Genomic DNA, 20341 nt, shown 5'->3' with positions numbered 1-20341 from the left:
GGCGTATTTATATCGTTGTAAAAAAATCGTTGGTAAAAATTATAAAATAAAAAAACAACTCAAACAAATTACCAATGTTTTTTACCAATTTCGCATAACGTGTATAGACGGTAAATTAAAATACAAGTTTAAATTTACAAAAATACATTAAAATGTTACTTTATATTTACTGACACTCAATGTTGTTATTAATTTGTCTAACGTTTATGTATGTGTACGATTTCACAACATGTATAATTTGAATACTCGTGTAGTTATTTTATTATAATAGACAATATAGTGACAACGGAGTTATGAATGCGGTTTTTTTTATTTATATAATTGAATAATAATTATCATATTTTTGAATATATACAATATAGGTACAGTACCTATAGTATTATAATAATAATATGCTATGTACAGCTTTATACGAACTCCTCGTGGCGAAAGTCGACGGATGTGGTTCCGATGGAGCACATAATATCACGTTGTACGGTAGCGTCTAAAACCATTTAACCACCGACATTTCAGCACAACTCCAAGCGCTGTTCGAGCAGCATTCGTTTTCTTTGTAAACAAAAACATTTGTATGAATTATAAATATTATATAATATGTATTTACGCGGAAAATGCATCGAACATAATAAATTACCAGCTACTATACCGCCAATATTTTCAGCACGGGCGTTATGCAACATACGCGTGTACATAACATTATTATAATACGTAGGTGGTAGAAAATAATATCTGGAGAACCATGGGTATAATATATAATACGACTCATATTTTAAATTTTTTCTTTCAATCGTAAAAAAAAATACAATACAAGCAGTAGTAGTACAGAATGATGACAGTTATTCATAATCCTTTTTAACCCTTTTTTGCGTAAATACACATTCAAATACACACACACACACACACACACACACACACACACACACACACACACACACACACACACATACACACACATGTTGAAATGTAGAATGGTATACATTCAAATGATAAGTGGGCGACAAATGTGCGCACAACCGTTCTAAAAGGTAGTTTTCGACCGTCTGCATTGTCGTTTCACTTAATCATTCCCGAGGTTTCGAGTTGACTATAAATTAGCTTGTATCCATTTATACCACGTACGAACACAAAATGGAATTTACCATTGTTTTTTCCCCAATTTTTTATGAACGTGACACACGGCATGGTATGCTTCGTATAATACGTCGCTGTACATTATACACACAGTTTGTTCCACGATACCTACTCTTGAAACATGTTGGCATTTTACCGTTCCCGTTTTCATCGCAAGTGTATCTGTCATTATTTAGTTTGCAACACTTGTGACTCGTGAATTATGAACGGTGGTCAGACATTTAAAGAGTTAGGTAAACGCATATATTTTGTATACACGAAGAGTCCTGACAGTAATCTATATATTAAACGAGAACTTTATAGAATCCATCAGCGTAATACCTAATTAATAATTTACTATATAAATGTGCCAAGTATTATAAATTATAATACTGATAGCTAAAGTTTTAATAAATATTTCAATGGTTAGAATATACAAAATATTAAATAAAATAAGTATTGTATTACTATATAAGTTATTAAATGTCTTGACTAATGAATAACCAACTCCCGCAGTCATTCTCTACCTAGTGCAGAAGGTTTTTATAATCTTCACTAGTAATTCATAACAGTCCATTTTCTAGAAGAATTGACTGCATTCGTAAAATAAATATAAAGGTTAAAGGAAAATATAAAAAATAGTATACCTAATATTACTCAGAATCTAAATACATTTTTTTCAAGAAAGAGAAAGAGAGAACTTTTCATGTTTGTAATATAGGCTTTATAATAATATTCTTCACAGAGATTCTATGCTATATATATATATATATATATATACCTATATATGAATTTAAAAAATATATTTACAATCGTTTTTTCCATTTGATAGATATAAGTATTTTAAGTTAACCTACGTAGTTACACTAATTTTTCAAAATATGAGTTTTCGCACACTCTTTGACACAACACACTCACCCAAATCACATTGCCAAATGCACTAGAAGATCTCCTAAATCATGTTTAAAATAGATCACTTTGTCTGCTTAAGATGTGTCACAATAATATTATAAGACATCCGTAACACCAGTGGCGTCATGTGCGCATTATTGTTCTGCGCCAGATTTTCGGTCACGCATAGATCAAAAGAAAAATACCTAATCGCCGAGCTGAAAGGAAGTCGAATGAAATATTTGGTTTCGGGTGCGTGGAACATAAATTACATTTAAAAAAAATAACAAACAGACAGACATGACAACAAAAATATTACCAGATTGTATATGCCGTGCGATGGAACTGCTGTGGATTGTGCGCAAACGGGGGAGGTGATTCAAGCGGAAATGTACGATTGCAAATTTTGGTCATTCGATGAATAATATGAAAGAATACGATCGAACTTCTTTGTTTGGAGTTAAACTGCCGATACAACTGGTAACAAATCTGAGTTATTGAATAAAACGAACAAAAGGAATTCCGAATTATTCAATACGCCATCAAAACCACTGTTTAATCGTACGTTTTTTTTTTGCGGCACAATGATGATTTTTTTCCTAAACCGATACGTATTATTACATCGACCATTGGAACTATTGTATTTGAATTAGTTTCTTTGTATTAATACGTTTCAGTATAAAAATATAAGACCAATGAAACAATTATACTTAATTGTCGGATGTCATTGATTAAAAAAAAGAAAAATTATTTCCTCTAAAAAAATAAAGATAATATATAGTTAACAATATAGACGAAGTTATTCTGTTAATACTGTAAACGCGTATAATATGCGATAGAGACTTGAAATTCTAAACAAACACGATTAAATAATAATCGCCGACCACTCGAATAGAATAAAAAATTAATAAATTTCACAAATAAATCACGAGTGCGGGCATAATAATATATTTTATCCAAACGTGAATTATTTTTCATTTTGTTTAGGCACCGTTGTGCGTAAATATACAGAGACGTGGTCACATCATTATTCGAAATACATTTTTTATGACTTGGACGTACATTACATGTTAATAATATATTATATTTTATTTTCAAACCGTACTACGTATATGGACGTGTCGGTCGGATAACGGGTTTCCAGATTGGGTCGACGACAAAAAATTAATTGTTTATATTAAAAATCCGTGTGAGCAGCACTACGCGCTTAGGACGGTCGGTGGTACGTATAACGTCATCGCTCGATGTTGTTCATGCAATTGATATTTTTCATTAAGACGTATTTATATATTTGTATTGTGTGTGTGTGTGTGTGTGTGTGTGTGTGTGTGTGTGTGTGTGTGTGTGTGTGTGTGTGTGTGTGTGTGTGTGTGTGTGTGTGTGTGTGTGTGTGTGTGTGATGACATCGATGATGTGTTACGTGTCTCCTGTGATCAGCATTGTTATAATATTATCGTCGGATCGAAGTGGTGCCGGGCGATCCATTGAATTCGGCCCGGCATGGCGAGTCCTGAATACGATATCCTGTACCGTCGTACACCACGAGGACCTATAGGTACTCGAAGAATACGAATGGTCTAATTAACCCGGGACATTCCTAGCCCCGAAGAACATGATAGTACAATGTCCGCAGTATTATAATATTATATAGACAGAATCTGAGTTCTGACTGGAAAAAAATACGAATACAAATGAAAAAAAAAAAAACCATTTTGCCGTCGTTTTCCATTGAATTGTTGCACGTTGATGGATGACTACGTTGAAATATTAATCCGACGTAATTTATTGGTATGGACGATAGACGGTAGGCGAGGAAGGATAAAAAACTGAATTGTAAATGAGGCCAATTAGTGGCTAGAAATGATTTTCCTGTTTGTATAAATAATATGTTCAAACCACCATCAGTGCGTCGCATAGGTAGGTACCTAGAATGAAAATAGACGATCATATTATAACAATACCTACTTAAATTATAAGTTATAACCTATTTATTCCTAGAGTAATAAATTCACTCCGCATAATGATAAACGACGATTTTCGTTCTATAATATTATTATACTATATTATAATATACGCGCGCAACTGCCGTAAAAGTCTTTGAACTCGTAGAATTAATAATAATGTTTATTAGACGAATTAAATAGTAGATAAATAGATTACGCGTAGAATACTTTATTATTCAATAAAACGTTCATGTTGTCGTTTGACATCGCTGGCTGAAAGGCGAATAGTTTTGCCAATACAAAGTGTTGTCATGTCAAATAAATCTAAATAATAGTTTGTATCAAGTTTCCTACGTAAATAAAAGTAATATTTTTCGAGAATGTATAGTCTTGAATATGACATTTAAAAGTGGGATTTATTTAAGTAGGTATTTAATAATATCGTAAAAACGTGAAGTAACATTGTGTGAATTAAATGTTCGACAAAGAAGCGCGATTTGTTTTACATAAAATCAACATTAAATTAAAATATTACTTATAGTGAAACTAATGTGAAAAAAGTGTATGCTATTAAATGCGTAATAACTTATTAGTTTTGTATGGAAAAAATCATTGTGAATTGATTGACTGAATCTGCTAACTATGGGAATATTATGGAAACGAACGTTTCTTTCATAATGATTCAACAAATTTAAAAACACCTTACTCTATACGCATAATATGAAATACCTAAATACAGTGATGAAGTGATGGATATAGTCAATTAACTTAAATGGTTTTGTTATTTCCCCTCCACGTCTCATTAAATACTGAACACTAAATAATGCAAGTTAAATAACGTTAATTATAAAGTGTTAATCACGGACTGAAATGTAAAAAGAATGTAAATGAATAGCTTTATATACAGGGTGATATTTTTACACTAAAGACTAAACTCCAATTATCTTTAAAAGTATTTTTGAAAATATTTTTAGATGATTTGAAGTCGTAGTAGTAAGGTTTTGAATTTTTCGATGGACAACAGCAGTACAGTACACTCTTTTAATTTCGTATTATAAAGAAAATTAATTTTACTGAGAGTTTTTCGAGTTTTTATAAAGTAATTAACTATAGTTACATCTTATGTCTAAGTATTTAAGGTTTAGAAGAGCGGTTATTCCGCTTTAGTACTTAAAATATTTTCAAAATCATTATTAGGTGTTTTTCAAGATAATGAGTGTTTATTGCTAAAATAATCAGTCTGTAACTATATATTATATAATATGTATACCTAAATGAATATATTTTAATTGTTCGACTACCCATTCTTTGTTTTTAATGTTTTTAATTTCGCTATTATGTTGTTTACGGACTGCAACGGACTACCTGTTGATTATTATAATTTGTTTATTCCCTTTGCATTTTTATTTGAAATAATTAACTGGAATTATATTTAATATAAGGTATATCATTTTGAATCATTAGTGTAGGTATGGAAACATTTAATTTACTTATAATGCTATAACATGCATGTAGAAAAAAAACAACTTTATGTGAAACGCCTTTTGAAAACAATTCTGGTATAATAATATTAATATACCAGCTCGAAGACTACACACAATTTTGAAAAATTAAATAACAGTCAATTAAAATAGGGTGTTAACCTTAGTGACGCGTGTGGTTCTACGACGACGACGTAGGCGCGTATACAATTATATCTAAACATCCATCTCATCTTCATGCGTTAGAAAAAAAAACTTCATTGAAATCTTGTGTACACTAAAGCACGAATCCGGGACAAAAATTTCCCATGATTCTATAAAAAATATATGTATACAGAGATTAAATCTGTTTGTACTTAAGAAAATGTGCCTATCTATATTAAATTAAATCTGTCTTTCGAGAGCGTTCGTTTAGAAAACCGACGAAAACCTCGATGTCGGATTTAATATTATTAACGTGATAAGACGTTGATTAGACATTTCACTTAAACTAAATAATAATACCTATAATATGACGTTAGTTCAAAGTAAAATCTAACTCGTGTTGATTAATAATAATTAACGTCCTAATGTCCTAAATAGTATATTGTCCTAATAACCTAACTATATACCTAATACCTAATAACAAGCGTTGCTTTTAAAAAGAGAACCAAAGCTTAATTTATTTTGCTTATTGTTATTATTTTAATGATCTACAGTCTACATATATATTTTGTAATTAGTTGTCAAATAAATATTATTATTATTATTATTTGTACTATCTATATTTGTAATTTGGTGTCAATTAAATATCATTATAATTATTATCATTAACCCATAATGTACCTATATTAATGCCGTAATGTATATTGTAAATATTATATTTATGTATTAATTATTATTTTTCATTTTTGGCGTATTTTTATTGTTATATGGTATTCCACAATTTTATATTAAATATTGTATTTTCAATATTTACATTCATACCACTACAAGGGGACGCGTTTACGTCGCAGCATCGCTTCCGATAGGACTTGTTAGTTTACAACAACTATTAACTGTACCTAATCAATTCGTCTTGGGTACCTACCCAAAAATTTAAATTGGTTTAACGTTAAGAAATTACGAAACCTAATCGTACATAGGAATATATTATTATAACAATACTATATTATGTATATGAGCTAATGTTACTATATATACTTGACGCAGAGACCTATCATGACGTATAATATAATATCTATGGTAAAACCTACACGCTCCACCGAAGAGGGGAGGGAATGTGCGTCGTTGTGAAGATGACCGCACACACATTATGTGTACACGTACGCGAGGGGTTCATAAAATGGCACGCAGGGCTGTAAAAAAATAAAATAAAAACGGAAAAGCGAAAAGGGCTAATCTCTGTAAACCTATGATTTAGTATTGGCCTAATCTCTTTTCCTATACCCTGTATATTACGGTGTTAACACGGTTACAAATCATTTTCATCGCGGTTGTCTCCCCACCGCGGCCGACCGCGTTGCCCCCAGTCCCCCTTCGCCCTCTTCGGGCGCGCAGCAAACGCTCGGCGAACTGTCAGGCGGCGGTGGCGGTGGCACAGTGTAGTTGTTCCTACACTACACTACACTACCACTACACTACACGCCATATATACCTACACTACTCGGCCGCCGCCGCCGCCGCCGTCGCCGGCTTTGATATATCGCTACCGGTTTTTCAAAACGCCATTCCCCTCAGTTAACCTTCCAGAAATAGAACCATTACAATAAATTACAATTAATATCCTGCAGGGACCCGGGCGGCCCATTATATAACGGCCAATAAATTTGAATCCGTTTGACGTGGGGCCACAATAAAAGTAATAATGTTAACAATCCCGTAGCCCGGGCGAAGACAATCTGTTTATCCCAGGCCACACGAACCTCGACACCGTGATAAATCGTTTTCATTTTTTTTCCCTCTCGTTGGCTCTCTCTCTCTCGCCCACCGCTCTTTCAGTCGTTTTTTTTTTCGGTCCTCCTTTCTGTCGGCGTTGTTGTGTTGTTATTATTATTATTATTATTATTATTTGTTATTTATTTTGTGGAGAGGACTACTTCATATAAATGTGACGTGTGCTCCCTACTATATATCCCCTCCTCCGCCGGTGGAGTCGTGTCGTTTTATTATTATTTATTTCATTTTTTATGTGTCTCCACGCCGAACCGGTGGCAGCTGACTCTACTGTGCGCCCACAATCGAGCGCTGTCCTGTCCTTAAATCGCCGGAGTATGTGTGTGTATTGTGTACGCGAGCGTTGCAGCCGCTGCCTATTTAGATCGTATCGATATATTATTGCATTACGATTTGACGTTTAAAATATGTCAGACAACAAAGAACCCCAAAATAAATAAAAAAAACCATTGGTCAAATAACGAATTTTGGATAATAATTAATCAATTTAAATTGAATTTCGTTGATCTAATATTTCACTTTATCGCATTGACCTGGAAATATTTCTGGCAAACATAGATTCGTTTCATAACTCAAAGAGTACACTTTCAAATATCAATGTTGAGTGGTAAAATAATCGGTAGTCTCAATTACAAAGTTGCTAAAAATAAAACATGTTAAACAAAAATCGTCGAAAATAACAAAATATATCAAACACGAGAACAGCATGCTATTGATTGTAATTTATTTTGATAGTGTCGAGAAATTCTAAAAAAAAAAATAATTCACAATTAATGACATAACACGGCCGTTTCATTCATAAAGTATTACATGTGTTTTGAGAGGAGGTACCTAATATTGTGTCATGTCACTTGTATAGTTGTAAAATGAAGATCAAAACGTGTGGGCAGAAATGTTCTCCTAAAATTAGGCCTAGAATACATTATAGTTTCAATTTCCTACTGTAAACACACATTGCACTGACATAAAACAGAAGTTGACGATGAGAGATGATACACTATCGAGCTTGCCAAAACCTAACCATGGAAGATAATTTTAATGGGTTCAAAAACTAATTTAATGTTAACCTAATGATATATAATATTTATGAAACAATTGAGATTGTCTATTATTATATATATTTATGTATCTATACCTGATACTTACACATTACGTTTATTATTATGACGTTTTGCAGTCAAAACGTATATGGTATACCTATATAAGAAAAACAGAGTATACCCGATAAAGTCTAAGCCAAACTTCGTTATTGTGATATAAAAATGTGTAGAAAATATGATAAAAATAACTAGGTAGCTACCCTATATGTATAACATTTCGGATAAAAATCATCATTGTGATAATTTATTATTGTTCTACGTAATTACCACACGTGTATACTATACGGTTTATATACACACTCATCTACGTGCATAGTTTACACGACTGTCTTAAAACGGTCACGTAGGAATTTTTTCAATAAAGTATTATATACGTAGTGATTTTAATATCATGTACCTATTTGGCAGTATTGTAGGTATATACCTACGTGATAAAAAGTTGTTCAAGTGTCTATTGAAAATGAGCATGGTCAACAAACAATAATATACGTTTATAAATCATATGTGTCTTATTTGTTGTGTTATTTGAGTAAGTAAGGAATAAAATATACACATCAAAGTATATTTCTATCTAATATAAATGAGCATCTCATACGAAGATAACGAGAAAACAACAATTGAACAAAAACAATATTTATACCATCATATTATTTCCCATGAACAACCATACAGTAGGTATTTCACGAATCACGCGACAAGCGTCGGTGGCAACAACGACGACACTGGGCCGGCTGACTATGATATACGAAAATCGGTAAAACTCGTTTTAAAAGACGTAATACGGACAAACTAACTATCAAAACATACAACATATTTCAAAGATATCTTATCGCCATCATCATTTATCTTGCTCCCACAATCTGGTGACACGTATTATATCATGTACGGAGGGGGCCCCACAGGACCAGAGTTATGGTTGGTAATTTGTCTCTGTATATAGCAACAATATACACAATATACATTATACATATTATGCATAATATAATATTATATATATACACGTGTATAGTACACAGCATTATACGACTGGCTGTGCACTCGGTCAACGCTGACGTGTATTTATTTCTACGCCAAGCACATTATATTATTATAAATTATATTATAGGTAGTTATATATAGGTACGCGCCGTGGCGTGGTATATAGGTAGGTGCCTAATAATATAAACGATCGTACAAATCGTATAGGTAACCTATACCGTGCATACTTATAAGCCGGTAATCGACTTACGTCGGTCCACGGTTCTTTTATAAAATATTTAGTACCTCTACACCTATAAGTATATAATGTAATATAACATAATATATACACGTATATAAATTGTTTTATCGTCGTCTTGATAGGCGCTCGCGTCAGCGTGGTTTTATCATTTTATAGGTATATATTGATACAAGGTATACGACGTGTCCTCTTCCCCTCTCTCCCTCGTTTCCCTTTTAGACGCTTAACGTGCCAGAGATTTTGTGTCACCTTATTAATGATGAATAAATTATTTCTGGAAGTGGAAAAAAAATCTCGGCGGCACCACCATTAGTCGTATACACGTGTGTGTGCGCGCGCGTTTCTCTCGCCAAGCTCCCTGCGTTGACAGCCCGCAGATAACGAATCCAATATGGCGACGGCGTTTTTATATTAACCGCTCTATTTATCACCCGTCACCGCGGCGGCAGGGTCGTTATAACAGCGCAGACGTGTCTGTGTGTAAATTCGTATTACACGGTTTTTCTCCCTTTCCACGTCATCGGGGGTGGTTGTGAGCAATATATATGTTTATGCGTATAATATATTGTGGTGACACTAAAAAAAAAAAAATAATAAAAAAATCCTCGACTACTTGAAATGTGTCGAACGGTCGTATAGTCACCGCCGCGTCAAAATAAAAACAGCAGCTGCGAACGTGTTTTGCAATAAATTTCCGTCGGGCGTAACACATTATATTATATGTATTATGGCCGATAGACACATTACACGTGTTATTATATGCTCCATCCGACCGCGGCTGCAGACCGATCGTGTACCATAATATAATATTGTTTTACGCGATATTATAATGGAAAAATTTAACGCTCGCAATTATTTTTAGAACGAATTCGCAACTCCGGGAAACAATAAAAAATATCAAATTGGCATAATATATTATAGTGTTATGTTATAATAATATATTATTCCATACGTCACAATTAATGCGTGCGTGTGTCGCGCGTATGCTTCCGTTATAATTCTACACGCTGCTGCACGCGAGAGTACGCTATATTATTCGCTCGAAAATGGATCGATGGTTTTGTTCAGTAATTTATTTAGTCGTTTCACCAAGCTACACGGACTGCCCCTAACCCCGTATGCTTTGGCTCCCTCACCCCGTTAACACAACACACAAATCATACTATTATTATTATTATTATTATTATTACTACTATGGACGAGCTACCGCGTGCAAATATATGTTTATATATATATAAATAAATGTTTATTCGAATAAAATCAATTAACTGGGCTCTGCGTCGTGAAGCGAATTACCCGGGGGCAATAAATACTATAACTGCGTAGTCTATTGTATTTGTATATATATATATATGTTGCGCGTTATATACAGTTTAGTTGCAGTCGTCTCGATCCCCTGCAAACAATATAAATAAATACATTGCAATTGGTTTGTTTATGTGTGTTCGCTAACAACTACTGTTTATCTAATATATCCTTCCATCTACTCTGCTGCTGCTGCTGCTGCTACTACTGTTAGAGCGTCCGACCCGATCCGATTCCAATATAATTTCTCGTTTAAAAGCAGACTGTTGAATTCGAATCGTACTATACCGTCCGGAGCGGAACACAATTGATACTAATGATGACAACGACACTATAATAATAATAATGTACATTATGTCGCGGGTGGAAAATCAATAACCGCCGAGGCGTCCGCGTCGCAGTCGACTCGGATTGCGTGCAATAATATTATAATATTATACATTATTATAAACGTCCGCCGCTGCAGCTTCGTAGTGATTCGCTCATGTCCGCGGTTTGTATAGGTATTGATAATAATATTATAAGCGTGTTTGCGACACGAACTCGTAATACGATCTCTGACTGGAACAACTGACAAGATGTAAGAAAAGAAAACCATTGTTTTCCAGCCCTCGACGCAATATTATTTCGGTTTATTTTGGTTCGCGAGATCTGACCCAGCTCTAATTAGAACCGCTGTCGGCTTGTAATCCTCGGTTTGTACTTGCGGCATTAGCATAAAGCCTAAGACTTTTTATTCCGTGTAGGTACATGTTATGTACGTTTTATACTTGTTCGTAGTTTATTGAAGTGTATAAATTTCTCCCCCGGAATTTCGACTTTACGTATAACGCTTTATTGCAAATGTCGTATAATATAGGTATGTTAATAATATATATACCTATAGATTATAAGTACGCGTCTCCATCATTGTATATAAAACGGATAATCATCAGTTCTCGTTTTCTGTTAATAATATAATACTATTATACAGATATATCACGAGTGTCGCGTATATGTATACCTATAGGCTATATAAGTCGTTTTCGGATGGATTAACTCATATATTATAGTTTTTCAAAACTAAAAATTACTATTATAATAATGATCGCGATCCGTATATTAATATAACTGAATCTTGTATTAAATCCCCACAAAATAAAATACCGCAAGATCTGTTATACTATAACGTTCAACATCTAAAGACCAATTTGTATACTCAAATTCCATAAAACGTGTTGACTCGAGGTCATAAAAGTTAAAAGATATCAAGTGCCATTGAACACACTGATTGCAAAGTAAACAGTGGGTAGGAGAGTTATGATATTTTGATGGGATTTTTCGGGATCAAAAAATAAATAAATGAAATGTCTTTCATCTCATGATGGGACGGAAAAGGCCACCCAGGAGAGCGGACAGTAGACCCGCAGTAGTAAACACAAACTGCCATCGTTGCAGGACAGAGATAATATTATTTTGATTTCAAAGCCGGTGGCTGATGTCCAAACACTCCAAGAGCGCGTCGAGTGGACAATTAGAGAATGCAATTCCGGCGCACTCCCGTCGGCTCTTGACATAACAACATAATAATAATAATAATAATAATAATAATAATACAAATAATAATAATACTCAGACGTACAGCTTCCGCGGTCACGGTCGTCTTACCGTGTTAGGTTGCCGAAAGCAAATACACGCACAACTGTTTACACAACCGCCGCCGTTGTGGTCGTCAGAGAAAATGCGTTTAGTATAATGTATACCAAGCTGGTTGCTGGTGTATAAGTCTGTAATAATAATAATAATAATGATAATAATAATATGAAAGATCCCGACAACGTGTTATTAGTGTAGTTCCTTCTGTAACCTGGCGGGCCCCGGAGATGAAACGCATACACACACACACACACACACACACACACACACACATACATACATACATATATAAAGAAACAGAAAAAATGTAATGGTAATAATAATAACAAGGAGAAAAAGAAACATCTGCCCGACGACGCTTAAAACCTCCCGCTGGGGTTTTGCCGCTCGCCTGTGTCACACACGAGCGACTTAATGCCATGTTGGATTTGTATGTGACGTGTGTGTGTGGCGCGACTGTTGGGATTTCATATCGAAGAAAATATTCAATTATCAACAGTATTATACACAGTATTTTACATATTATTTACATATGAATCCGTCGACGGCCATTCGTTATATTGAAACGTTGTCATGAGCTGTCGCGCGACAACACGACCTGTGGCACGCCACAATATAATAATAATATAATCGTACCCTCCCGACTTCCGCCGTACCATGCCATCATAATACACTGCTTGGCCGTATTCGTTGGTCGTTGCCTCGTTGGATGTACCGAACTGAAAATGTGACGACATACGACCGTATTGACATGACAATGTTGAACGTTTTGCAGAACTGTAGGTTTTACGTTATCTTTAATACACCTACGTGAATGTACCGACACGGGGTGAATGGACCATTTCCACCCCGTCCATTTACAGTGAAATAGGACTTTTTACTCACTCCTTATTTTTTTTTTTTAATTTCATTCAAATAATTTGAAATTATAATTTTTTAGTCTAGTGACTAATTTTGTCTTAATGTATTAGGTAAACACTTTAAATATTCTAATTGAGGGGTGGACATCCAAAACGAACTATTGCCAACATTATTGACAAAATCGAGTTACATATCGATTCTTATTAAAAACACATCGATAAATCGATTAGGGCCGTCAGAATAGATAAAAATTACTATTTCCTGATCAAATCTGTGATTCAAAATGACTGGTTAATCTAAAACGAACCTAGGAAAAGCTTTTCCATACATAAAAATTATATTTAGAAAATCAAAACAAACTTTTTCCAATTTTATGCCAAAACGTACTATTACCCGTTTTGTAGGTATACCTATGTATAGGGAAGTGGAACGGTATCGCATAATCTGGGCTGTGGTTCACAAATTTATTCAGCCTGCTAAAAGAAATAAAACATATTAAACACAGAACAATAACCATGCATATAAACTAGTAAATTTGTTAAAAATTTTAAATATTAAGTAACAATAATTATTACTTACTATTTCACTACTAGTCTGTGGTACGGTATCGCATAATCTGGGCTGTGGTTCACAAATTTGTTCAGCCTGCTAAAAAAAATAAAACATATTAAATACAGAACAATAACAATGCATATAAAATAGTACATTTGTTTAAAAATTAAAATAAAATAAAAATACTTACCAATTGCTTATTTTTTTTTTGATTTCGATGCTGCAAACGGGTTGCTCGGAGCGCCAAAGTGTTGTATTTTAACTTTTTTCCCCTTATGCACATCACGCTCGTGTTTTAATTTGTAGTCATTATTAAAAACACTACCACAATCGAGACATTCAATTTTAATACGCTTACGTTTAGATTCCATGTTTAAACAAAAATTTTTGCACAAATAAATTTAAAATATTTAAATTAAATTGTAATCGAATCAAATGCCGAACTTCGATAACCACTATTAAAAATAATAATAACAATAAAAATATAAAATATTATTATAAATCGTGTCGTCACTCGTCGTGTCAAAATCGAATAAGAACATGTAATGCATACAATATAAAATTTTAGGGGATATTGTAATTGGTTTAGTTTGAACCTTGAATTGATAAACAGCCGACTGCTTCGGACAGCGGAATGTTGCGTACCGACCGCGATATCGGTATTTTCAATTTCTATTTTTAGACATTAATATTTAATATTAGTGAAAAAAATTTAATTACAAGAACACAATAATCTGAGCTCTTCTGGGTACTTAATCTTTGATTATCCGACTGCCGAAAATAACGTAGCATATTTATTAGGAGTAAACTACAATATGTTGATACTTCATGCTTAATGTGTATTAGTTTTACTTATTAATAATATGGAAGTTTCAATGATCTCTATATGTAATATATTATATTATATATTTAGCGAATTCTGAAAATTGCCGACTAGTACTTACAGTTGCCGACATTCGGGGGGTGTCAAATCCCCCCCCCCCTGTAAAATCGCCCCTGGTTTAAAGTATATAAATAATAGGTATATTATTAAATAATTTCAATAAAACCTTTTCCACAAAATAATTTGTCTATTTATAATAATGGTTTGTTTTTATTGGAAATGGTAAGATACAGAAAATCGCTTCTCCTGAAAAATTAGTATTTTGGCAATAGTAGGTTTTGGATTTCCACCACTCAATTTCTAATAATATAATAAATAAAACAGAATACATTTTCAAATATTTTCATAAATATAATTATATATATTAATGTTGATTGATTATTTTCTCTTTGATACAATAAAATGTGGTACCATAATAATAACAAAAATAATGTGTAAGGTTTGAATCAAACTATATAAGTAATATTATCTAATATAGAAAAAATGGCTTGATACCCCTATATGCAAACAGTAAATATTCCATTTTATAGAAAAACTTTGATTTGTGATTATATTATATTTGTCATCCTAAAATTAATATAAATTAATATATTTTTATGTTATAATATACTTGTTTTAAACATAATTTTTTTTTATTGTAATAATACTTTTTATTGTATTATGCATTATACTATAATAATATGTGGTATGTATAATGTAATATGTTATATGTATAATAATATGTACACCGTCCCGTCCCATTTTCCTATAAATGATGCGAACGTGAAGTGCTGGAGCCGCTTGGTTAGAAGTTTAAACGGTAAGGTATTATAATGACGAAATGTCAAAATGTTAAATGGAAATCATTGTTTACTTTCGTGGGTGCAGTAGTTAAATTATAGTCATCCATGTATCACGTATGTAAGTAATCGATTTAGGATTGAATAATATATCGACTGACGTGCACGGTTCGGTGAGACGAGAGATGAAAAGTGAAATATTATATTATTTTTATGATAAAAAAAACAAATGTATGATATCATTGTAACGAACTACGATTTCCCCTCCTTTCTAATTCGATTCAATTACATTTATAGTTGTTATATCAATATTTTAATGAATTTTGGAAATGGCTAAAACAATTACAGGTTCGTAATTCGTATCGCAAGTTCATTTTATTAGTTTTTCGAGGGTAAATAAAATGAAATATCGTGTTAAAACTATGTAACAGTGGGTTTTGTATTTTAAAATAAAGTATTTATATGTATATTATCCGATGTGTATACTTTCGGGACGTACAGGTGAACTCCAATATATAACACAAACATATGCATTTTAATTTAATGTAATTATTTTCATTCGAATTTACGTTTATTAATACGATTTTAATTACTACTAAATTCAGTTAAAACGGCCCAAATTATGAGGTTTTAATAATTTAATCAATAAATGAGATAGTTTCTGAACTCTTGTTTTAATTTGTGATAATTAAGTACACGAATAAAATTTTTATGATCAAATAAATTAGTCGATTCGGAATATTCTTATTTGAATTTTACTAACTATAAAGTCGAAATAATATACATAAATCTATTCTATAATATCGAAGTTATAATAATAATATGATATCACTTCATTATTTATTGTTCACCAAAAAATTACACACGTTTAAAGAATACATTATATCAGTGCCGTACCCAGGATTTGTTTTCGGGGGGGGCTTTAACATACTTAACTTTATAGGAAAAAATTTAAAACATATAATATATACACATAGTTTTTAATGTATTATGCATTCATTATTAAATTGTCACAATTTAAAATCTAAACGCCTTTCCTTTTTAGACGCAAACATATTTAAAATAGCATCTGTGTCAATTTGTATGTCTCTGTGGATATTCATAAGAGCTAATCCGTTTAATCTTGCCTCACCGGTAGAGTTTCTTAAATAGGTCTTGATTCTTTTTAAAGAAGAAAAACTTCTTTCAACCGATGCCGTTGATACAGGCAAAATAGCAAGAAGTTTTAATAAAATATTTATATGTGGGAATAAATCTTCGGGGCATTTTGATAATGTGTCTAATGCATTTTTTGGTAAATTATTTTCTTCATTAGACCATTTTTGCTTCCAAAATTCAAATTCATTTTTTAATAAGTCCATGTGAATGTTTTGGTTATTAGATCTTAAATCTTCTTCATAAAAATCAATAGCTGGCTGTATATCACTAAATGATAAATTACCAATTTTGCTTGGTAATAAAGAAGATAAAGAAATAAAAATATTAGAGTTCATTTTAAAACGTTCATTAAATGATGCTAAAATATCATCTAAATATGGATAATATAATGATTGTCTGTAGTAAGAGACATGGTCATTATTGAGTATGGCATAATTTTCTCGATGTTTTTGAGTCCCGACTACTCTTGGTATGGTTGGTGATGTACCAACTTCTTTTGCGATTTCACAAGCACGATGAAATATAGAAAAAAAAGTTTCTTCCGTCCGTAAATCTTGTAATTTTTGAATTGTCAATTCTACAGATTCTATTGCAATGGATAAATCAATATTTTCTGTTTGAAGATATTTTGAAATAAAATAAGTTATTCCAAGGACCTTTTCCAAAATACAGATAGTTATAATAAAATTAAAATTACACATAGATTTATGTAATGGAAAAACTGCTTTATCATGTTCTATTTTATAATATAAAAAACAAATTCAACATAAAAATTTATATTATAGGTAGATACATAATACAATTCATGAGTTTATAAATATATGTATGAATTTAATATTAAATATACTGTATTACTGTATATTTAAGTACCTAACTCACCTGTTCATTGATGCAAATATTTGCAGAAGTAGTTACATTTGAACTAAAGTATGAATACAATGTTTTGGTTTTTTTTCTCTTAGGTTCATTTTCGTTTTCATTCATTTTATAAACTAATAAAACTGACACACTTCACTAAATATAATATAAAGTAAAAACTAAAAAGCAAAAAGCCACAAATTGATGTTGATAATTAATGATAGTAGGTATATTGGAGTATTGCATTATTTTATGATGGTATCACCACGTATCACCACAGATTATATTATAAAACAATTTGTGATATCACGAATAAGATTATTGTTATCAATATATTATCATGGGGCGCGTATAGCGCGGTAACGCGAGCGGAGTGAGTAAGACGTGGTGATAAGACTACCGCGTCACCACAACCATAATATACTAAAAGGTCGTCAACATTATTACTATGACATGAACGATAATATGATATTGTTCTGTGATATGAACCCATTACGCATAACGCATTACTAAAAAAATATTTTTCCTGAGATTTCGGGGGGGGCTTAAGCCCAAAAGCCCACCCCCTGGATACGGCACTGCATTATATACTTTACAATAATAAATAAATAATAATAATTATTATTATTAAAATACAACTGGAGAAACGCCGATAATTTGCAAAGATTGGTTCATTGCTGCACAGTTGTTCACATCGCGCTTGTGTAAATCATCGTAGAATAATAGTATCTATAATATATTATTATCATGGGCTCTGCCTTAATATTATATAATAAATGTATACATTGTCGTATACGCACTTAAATACACGTTATACTTGTGTCACACTTACAAAACATCACAATAACGTAATAATTTAAATTCACTGAAGCAGGCGCGGCAGGTAAGACCGTTGACACGAAACTAAAGATTTTCGCAGGAGTATAAAATATGACGTTTTTTTCCACGACCGTTGGCCGGTCATCGATCACGTAATATACAAGTATGAATAAGAAAACGGTGTTTCACGCACATATAGGAGTTGTGTGTCTCTAGAACACCGCGATAAATCACACACACACACACCGGATATTTCCTCGTGTACCTCTATATATACACCGTGTTTGTTGAGCTCAAAAAGTAAAACGCACACGTACATAATAATATTATATAGCATATAATATATTATGTAATATTATAATATATCGTAGACACTTTTCGATGACAATCTAAACACTATATAAGATTTTATGTCCTCTACGCGGTTGTTAATCAAATCACGTTTTTTTATCGAATGCAAAACGAACTCAACTGGTTTGCATATACAATTCGATGTGAAGACCAGAAAGAATACGCACATGCACGTAAGACCGAAAACCATATCGCATAATATGAAACGGCGCACGCATCCTACGCCATTCGCCAATAATTGCGAATGATCTATTGCATATTCAAACACTGAAACACGCACATTATAATACACCAATTGTTCGCTGTACGATCGTCGTAAATTGTTAAACCTATTATATTATGTACCTACTACCTCGGACGATGAATACATTAAGTGTGCGTGTATGTACAAATGGAGAAACCGTCTCATTGCGAAAATTATATTCGAATCGACGAGAACGGCGTAATACTCTAAACGCACAGCACTCCGTCCACACTATAACCAATTAATTAATTATAATATTAAAAATCGTCGTACCTGACCGTAAACACTCGTTCGCGGAGACTATCGGACTTCAGTCATACCTATCGTATATTTTTGTATTATTTTACTAACGCCAATCGCGGCAGTTTTGCAAGTAGATGGGTAGGTACAGAAACACATCGAATATCAGGTTGACCGCCACGGGTTCAAGTTACTTAAAATCGATTTTGAGAATCTATTTGGGTTCTCAAAAATATTACTAGGATTGACAATTGAGACCCCATTGATATCGATTTTCATTTTTCAGCGAGAGCTCGTTTAGAGAATATATGAATATGATTATTAGAATAATCAGTATTTTCTAGTTGGATTTAAAATGTACAGTGTTGCCACTTTCTGATGGTATAACATGCTTGCAGATATCATTATTTTTTTTTTATGAAAAATCCCCGTGGCGTACGGGAGTAAACTAGTGAGAGCCCAAAAAGGGGCTCATGGCGGTCAACCTGATATATAATATTCGGTTGGTAATAGTAATAAATAATAATACAATATCAAGAGAACATATAATAAAGAAAGTATCTCAAAATTTAAAAATAAAACTATTTTATCATTAAGGCAGAGAATACGAGGGTACATTATATTTTAAGGAACGAAGCATTCGCGGTTCAATGGAGGAATAAAGAAAAGTGCATCGTTTCTAGAACTATAAGAAGCGACATATTGTATGACGTAGTTTTACATTAAAATGATATAATTTCAGAAACATCAAAGGAGTCATCGAGAATAGATGAGGTGAACTCGAGGTCAACGTCAGAATATTATTATTATGCCTATGCAATTATCGTCGACGACGCAACGACGGATCTGTGACGATTTTTCCGGCCGAGCACCCAGAGAGATCAACTGGCAACCGCGTGAACCGCAACAGCACGATAATCGCAGCGGTGCTCTTCTATACCACGCGGTAATAACCACGACGTCACGTCCGTGGTATA

At 32.7% G+C, this 20341-nt stretch overlaps 1 protein-coding gene across 1 annotated transcript; it reads right to left on the bottom strand.

Moving 5' to 3' along the window:
* Nucleotides 1–16655: 16655 nt before the first annotated feature.
* LOC132953495 (52 kDa repressor of the inhibitor of the protein kinase-like) lies at nt 16656–18203 on the bottom strand. Its single transcript, XM_061025894.1, has 2 exons — nt 18200–18203; nt 16656–17588 (listed from the first exon to the last, which is right to left on the bottom strand). The coding sequence occupies exons 1-2, from the start codon at nt 18201–18203 to the stop codon at nt 16705–16707; spliced, it is 888 nt and encodes a 295-aa protein (XP_060881877.1). The 3' UTR covers nt 16656–16704.
* Nucleotides 18204–20341: the final 2138 nt, after the last annotated feature.

This window comes from Metopolophium dirhodum, unplaced genomic scaffold (genome assembly GCF_019925205.1).
Source record: "Metopolophium dirhodum isolate CAU unplaced genomic scaffold, ASM1992520v1 scaffold5, whole genome shotgun sequence".
In the NCBI taxonomy this organism is placed as follows: Eukaryota; Metazoa; Arthropoda; class Insecta; order Hemiptera; family Aphididae; genus Metopolophium; species Metopolophium dirhodum.
The sequence above is the reverse complement of the archived record's forward strand: the minus strand, read 5'-3'. Positions and strand labels throughout refer to the sequence as shown.